We start from the raw sequence: 7,072 nt of genomic DNA, 5'->3' as shown, positions 1-7,072 counted from the left end.
CAATCATTTGAGGTGGAATTTTTGTTCCGCACACGAAAAAATCCATTCCAAATGATTTATAAAGAGGATTGGAATTGCATTATCCAACGTGTGCAGAATCACTCAAGGTTGCCGACTAGACAGGAAAAAAGGCCGCTGTGGGCAGCTGAAGGTTTTCATGGCGTTAAGTTGAATTACATCGGATTGCCTGCTGATCAAATGCACAGCTAGAAGGGACCCCTTTAAAAGGGAGCAACCCTAAGGGGAAGCTGTTGCCGTCGTGCCCTGCTGGAGACATTTTATGCTATTAACAAGCAAAACCGGAATAGAAACTTTCCCCCTCCCACTGCCAGGAAAAGTTTCATCTGATATAATAATTTAAGGCAGCTGCCAAAGGCACAGAAAGAGGCTCCCACGGTCTTATTAAACAAAGGCGTGGGTGGGGGGAGAACTGTTCAGATAACAAACATACATAAACTGGCCATAAAAACAAATATATAAACGTCCCCCGTGTTAGAAACTGCCGCTCAAGAAAACATCGTGGGACAGATGTCGCGCAGCTTCTCTGGCTAAAAGTTTTCTAGCGCATCCCTGTTTGTTCAAAAGTAACTCCTAATGACTTCGGCGGGGGCTTGTTGACTACCGGCTAAACGAAGCTCAGCATCGTGGAGAAGCAACCGCCGCGGCAGCGTCCTGAGGCCTCCTCAGGGGCAAATGGACTACACATCCCACAATGCTTGGCGAAGAGTCCCGCCGGCGCAGGATTCCTATTGGCGGAGAGCGACCCTCCTCTCCGATCGCGTTCCTCTGCCCGGGGCCGTTGCCGTGTTGCTGTTCCGAGAAGGTGTCAGCAGAGCTCGGCGTGTTACGAGGACCCATGGCAGTGGCCGCCGCAGCGCAGCGGGCTCGCCGGGGTTTACTCCTGCGAGCCGTCTTCAGAGGGCAGCTCGGCTGCAGAGGCTGCCGCTCTGGGGTGCCCGTGAGGCAGCAGCAAGCGCTCCAAGCTCCCACCGCCGCGGCTCAGGTGAGGAAAGGGGGCGGGGAGGGAGGGCCCCGTGGGGCTCTTGGCGGTTGGAGCTTTGTGGGCTGACTTGGAAGGAAAGAGGGCCGATGGCGCAATTGCGGCTCTGCTGAATATGCCGTAACTACGAAAGTAAGCAGCTGGAACAGCGTGGACGGTGTCTGCCAGGGAGGGTATGGGGGCTCAAACGCAGCGGGAACTCGCATCTGGCCATCTGAATGTGATGCCCTCCTAATCCGAGGCGTGGGGTGACTTCAACAAAGGCATCACGCTCTGCAGGTGCTCAGAGACACTTTCTTCTGCATACATTTGGCTGTTACAATGGATTCTGAAATTGAGCCATAGGCTGTTTCCACACAGGTTGGATAATCCACTTTCAATACTCCTTAGTGAACATTTGGAACTGCTTTTCCATGTGTGGAACAAAAAATCTGCTTCCAAAGGATTGCTAAAGTTCATTGAAAGTGCATTATTCAACGTGTGTGGAAATGGCCATTGTTATATTAGTACCACGTTAAGTTGGAGTCTAAATAAATTAGAAGGAGGAGGATTACTGAGGGCATGTGACTACATGTTGTTTATTCTTACCCTGGCAGTGGGTAGTCTCCTGATCTTATGTAAAATGGCAGGGCATACTTTCTCAGTGGCATAGAGGTGCCAGTGTGCCTGACCTGAAATGCAGAAATTGGGGCATGGGGCTAAATGTTAGTTTATATTATCTAAAGTAATACTCTTTTTAAAGTCAAGGTGACATTGTTTGCAATACTTCCAATAAGATTCACAAATTGAGGTAATATTACTTACGTTATGTAACATTATGTATGCAGGTGTTTTGTGGTATGAGATTTTTTTTTATAAAGTAGCTGCTGGTCATAATGCATTCACATATATTTTGACAAGTGTGGGTCTGTTTTTCTGGAGAGATGATGGACGTGAGAACCACAGTTGGTCAATTGCATAGTATGTTCGAGTGCCATAGTAATAAGTTCTGTTGACTGTAATAAAAGGGTTTAGATAATATTGTGGAAGGCCAATTGTTTTCTGCTTTTGTCTGCAGGTAGATCCAAGATCATACTTCAAAGGGTGGGCTGGGGATAGAGAAACAACTCACTGGTGAAGAAATTTTGACATGATTGTTATTGCACAACTTCTTAATCTTTTCTGCTAAAACGTTTATTCTTGTTATACAGAATGAGCAAGATCTAAGATGTGGAGTCTGTTGTGAAATATCTTCTTGCAGCAAGTTGGAAGGTTGTGAAGTTCACCTGCTAGAAAAAGCCATTTTTGTCATTCCAAGAATCTGGCTATCTCTATTCTGGTTGACAAGTTGGTAACATGTGGTTTGGATCCTATTACTGTTAGGGGAATTTGTAACTAGTTGACAGATCATATCCAAAGAGTGCTTGTAAATGGTTGCTCATCTTCTTAGAAAGGAGTTGACAAGTGGAGTGCCTCAGGGATCTGACCTGGACTCTATGTTGATCAACATCTTTATAAATGACTAGGGTGAAGAAAGAGGGGGATGCTCATTAAATTTGCAGATGATACTAAATTGAGAGGGGTAGCAAACAGAAGAGAAGTCAGGAGCAAGATTCAAGGTGATCTTGACAGGCTGGAAAACTGGACTAAAACTAACAAAATTAATTTCAACAGAGATAAATGTCTAGTCCTGTATTTAGATAGGAAAAATCAAAGGCAAATGTATAGGATGGAGGAGACTTGTCTTGGCAGCAGCACATGTGAAAAGGATCTAGGGGTCTTAATAGATCATACGTTGAACATTAGTCAGCAATGTGATGCTGTAGCTAAAAAAGCAAATGCAATTTTAGGCTGTGTCAACAAAAGTATAGAGTTCAGATCACTTGAAGTTATGGTATCGCTTTACTCTGCTCTGGTTAGACCTCACTTGGAGTACTGCATTCAGTTTTGGGCACCACAGTTTAAGAAGGATATTGGCATGCTGAAATGTGTCCAAAGGAGAGCATCAAAGATGGTGACGGGGTCTGGAGCCCATGTCTTATGAGAAAAGGCTGAAGAAGCTGGGTATGTTTAGCCTGGAGAGAAGGCAACTGAGAGGTGATACGGTAGCTCTTTTTAAGTATTTGCAGGGGTGTTGCATAGAGGATGAAGCAGAGTTGTTTTCTGTTGCCCTAGTCGTTTGGACCAGAAACAACGGGTTAAAATTAAAGCAAAAGGGTTTTTGGCTTAACATTAGGAAGAACTTCTTGACAGAGTGGTCCCTCTGTGGAACAGGCTTCCTTGGGAAGGGGTGGGCTCTTCTTCCTTGGAAGTATTTAAGAAGAGACTATATGGTCGCCTGACATCTATGATGATTCTCTGACTTAATATGATTGTACACAGATCAAGAACGGGAGTGCATGAAGGGATGAGTCAGAGCTGGACTCTTGTGGCCCTTTCTTATTGCCCAGGGTAATACCGATTGCCACTTTGGGATTAGGAAGGAATTTTCTTCCAGGCCAGATAGGCCAGGGATCCTGGAAGTTTTTTGCCTTCCTCTGGGCATAGAGCAGGGGTCACTGAAGGAGGTGGGTGGGGGAAGAGCTGTGAATTTCCTGAGTTGTGTAGGGGGATGGGCTAGATTTGTTTCTGTGTTTTCCCCTGAGGCTCTAAGATGCGGATTCAGATAACTTGAGCAGAAGGCATGAGATGTGTATTAATAGCTCCAGCAAGCAGCTAAGATGTGAATGAGCATGAGGATATTTTCATGTGTCGGTGTTATAGTCTAGCATGACCAGGCAATTAAGTCCAAAGGCGAGTCTTTGTAAATAGGCAGGGCTACAGTGTTTGGGGGCGGGCTAAAGGGCTCCAAACCTGGGATTGCAGGAAGCAGAATTTACAACACAGTGGTGTCACCAGAAGCACACTTCTTTGCCATTCAAACCTGGGAAGAAAAGAAAAATGTTGCGCCTGGGAAAACTGCTGTAGTGGGAACCAAACCTCTCTTTCCTGGATAGCTTTTCTCTAATGGATTGAGAGAAACAAAAAGAACTAGCCAATAGTAAAAGCACCAATTCAATTTTAACAAATAGAAAATATTACTTTTGTCAGGAAAGGAATGGTGATTTCCGCATTATATGGTGGGTATATGGGGTCCAGAACTTGTTGAAAATGTTTGCTCTGTGGCTTTACGTACCGTCAAGTCACAATCCACTTATGACGAGTCCAGGAAGAGGCTATCAAGGCAAGTGAGAAGAAGAGGTGGTTTGCCAGTGTCTTCCTCTGCCCATCCAAGTACTAACCCTGCTTAGTTTCCACTATCTGATGAGATTGGGCTATACCATGCTGCCTTCTCTCCCAAATGATTGCTAATACTGTATTAAAAATTCTATATGCTGATCTTCCTTTTCCTCATAATCTTTCTGTTAAATTATGTAATTACAGTTCAAAAGCAAAATCAAGAGGCTGCTACACTGGTATGTTCAAGTCTTTCTCTACAGAGAAAGGTTGACTAAAATATGGGATTTGGCCAGTATTTGGCCAGCATTTCAAAGATCTAAAATTTGAGGAACTTAAATAAAAGCTGCTCCCATATGTTCCAGTACATAGAGAATGAATTAAACAATTTGTTGCAGTTGCAATAGAATAATAATTATAAAATATTACTTAATGTAACTCTTGTAGTAATTTGAGTATGTTGGTTGTTAATAAAGGCTTATATTTTGTTTTTGGTTTTTTAAGTTTAACCTCTTGGATTAAACTGGAGAAAAGAACTGATATTTTTCTGTTTCTGTAGGTATTTCTGTAAAAATAGGATTTGACATTCAGAATAACCTGAGTTGCCGCATGATTTGCTGTCATGCGGTGTATGTTCAACATTTTTTAGAAAGGTGAATTGGGTTCTTCAACTAGATTTGCAATGAATGGTTTTGCAAGCTGCCGCATTATTAGTAAATTGAGTTAATTGCAAAGCTTCTATATTTGTGTAGTCACTTCATTTCTAATTATTTTGGCACAACCTAACACTAATCGTACTATATAAAAGGCTAAGCACAGGGTGGGTAAAAATCAATGATTTTTTTTAAAAAAATCAAAAAAATCGGATTTTTTAAATTTAAATCAGATTTTTTTTTATTTAAATCGGATTTTTTTATTTAAATCAGATTTTTTTTATTTAAATCGGATTTTTTATTTAAGTGTGAGGAGGGAGGGGCAAGCAGTACAAAATGAACGTGAAACTTTTTGAGCACAATACTGCACAAGTCTTTGGATCTTTTGTGTGTATGACCTGAGGTTTATCACATTCTTTCCTTGGAGGAAAAAACCTATAATGGCAGCAGGCCGTAAAAGAGACCCAGTTTGGGAATACTTTAATGAAGTTCCTTTACCTATCGGTAAGGCAGGCATCTACTTGCATATTAAAGTTATACCAGCAAGGATTAGTCTTTATGTAGAAAACTATGATTTAAATCAAGCCTTAATGACTAGTGATTTAAATTGTGATTTAAATCGTGATTTAAATCAGTTTGATTTAAATCAAATCCACCCTGGCTAAGCATATTCAAGACAACTCACTTCCTACCCTGGTGTACCTCCAGAGGGTGCTGCTGTGGAGGGAAACCCAGATGAGGCAGCCAGACCGCCACAGAACGCGCCACAGCAGGAAGCCTAGGCCGAAATCAGGAGCAAAGCAGGTGGCAATGCCCGCCCACCCTTTACCCAGCTGGGATCAGGTGTGGAGCAGGGGGCAATACCCCCCTTCCAACTTCACCCAGCTGGGATCTGGAGTGGAGCAGGTTGAAATGCCCATCCCCTCTTCACCCGGCGGAAATCAGGAGCGGACCAGGTGGCAGTGCCTGCACCCTGCCATCACCCAGGTGGGATCAGGAGTGGAGTAGGTGGCAATGCCCGTCCCTATCTTCACCCAGCTAGGATGATGCAGAGCAGGTGACTATGTTCACCTCCCGTCTTCTTCCAGCTGGTATTAGAAGCAGAGCAGGTGGCAATGCCCACCCCATCCACCTGGCTGGGATCAGCCGTGGAGCAGGAGGAAATGCCCACCCCCCCTTCACCCAGGCAGAAGCAGGAGCGGAGCAGGAGGCAATGCCCAGAGCAGGAGGTAATGCCCGCCGTCAACTTCACCTGGCAGGGATCAGGAATGGAGCAGGTGGCAATGCCCGGCCCCCTTCATCCGGCTGTGGTCAGGTGAGGAGAAGGTGGCAATGCCCACCCACTTCACCTGGCCAGGAACAGAGCATGAGGTAATGCCCCCCCGTTCAACCTGCCGGCAGAGCAGATGGCAATGTCTCTCCCCCCCCCCCCACGTCACCTAACCAGAATCAGGCACAGAGTAAGAGGCAATGCCTGTCCCTTCTTCACCCAGCTGGGATCAGGAGCAGAGAAGACGGCAATAACCACCCCCACTGCACCCGGCTGGGATCAGGCACAGAGCAGGCAGCAAGGCCCAGCCCATCACCCGGTCGGGATCAGGTGCAGAGCAGGTGGTAATGCCCACCCCCTTCACTCAGACAGGATCAGATGCTGAGGAGGTGGTCATGCCCTCCCCTGCCCTCATCTGGCCAGGATCAGTGATGTAGGAGGAGGGAATGCGCACCTGGCCACCCTCCCCTTTCTAGAGCCCATTGTATTTTTCCCCACAATGAGCTTTGTTGCTAGTCACTACATAATGCTTTATCAGTGTGGGGTCCCTTGTGACAACTAGAAATGCTGTCAAAAAGCCAGGCTTCTATGCTAAACTCTAACCATAGTCTTCTATGTAATCTGGTAGACTCTGCTAGAACTATTTTGCCATTGATTCCCTATATGGTTAGGAGTTCCAGATTGATAGCCATGTTGGTTTGCAGTAAAACAGCAGGATTTGAGTCCAGTAGCACCTTAGAGACCAAAAAGATTTCCAGTGGCAAAAGCTTTCTCAAGTTTATACACTGAAAATCTTCTTGGTCTCTAAGGTGCTACTGGACTCGAATCCTCCTGAATGGTTAAGAAATAGTGAAAATGACTTGTGATGAAAGTTTGGGGTTGCAGTGAAACTGATTTGACTTTCCCATGTGAATTAACCAAAACAATAAACATCTAACAAGAATGTATAAATCA

General features: G+C 44.8%; 1 protein-coding gene across 3 annotated transcripts in view; it reads left to right on the top strand.

Annotated features, from left to right (window-relative positions):
- Window positions 1–631: 631 nt before the first annotated feature.
- MOCS1 (molybdenum cofactor synthesis 1) overlaps window positions 632–7,072 on the top strand; it is a 57,082-nt gene continuing 50,641 nt past the window's right edge. For 2 of the 3 annotated variants that reach the window (XM_054978269.1, XM_054978276.1), the window contains exon 1: window positions 632–1,003. In XM_054978269.1, the coding sequence (XP_054834244.1) occupies window positions 713–1,003 (291 nt within the window). In that variant the 5' untranslated portion in view covers window positions 632–712. The remainder of the gene's footprint in view (window positions 1,004–7,072) is intronic. The other variant, XM_054978261.1, reaches the window with a different exon arrangement.

This window comes from Eublepharis macularius, chromosome 1 (genome assembly GCF_028583425.1).
Source record: "Eublepharis macularius isolate TG4126 chromosome 1, MPM_Emac_v1.0, whole genome shotgun sequence".
NCBI classification, from domain to species: Eukaryota; Metazoa; Chordata; class Lepidosauria; order Squamata; family Eublepharidae; genus Eublepharis; species Eublepharis macularius.
Note: the sequence above shows the minus strand (reverse complement) of the source record. Positions and strands in the feature narration are given on the sequence as shown.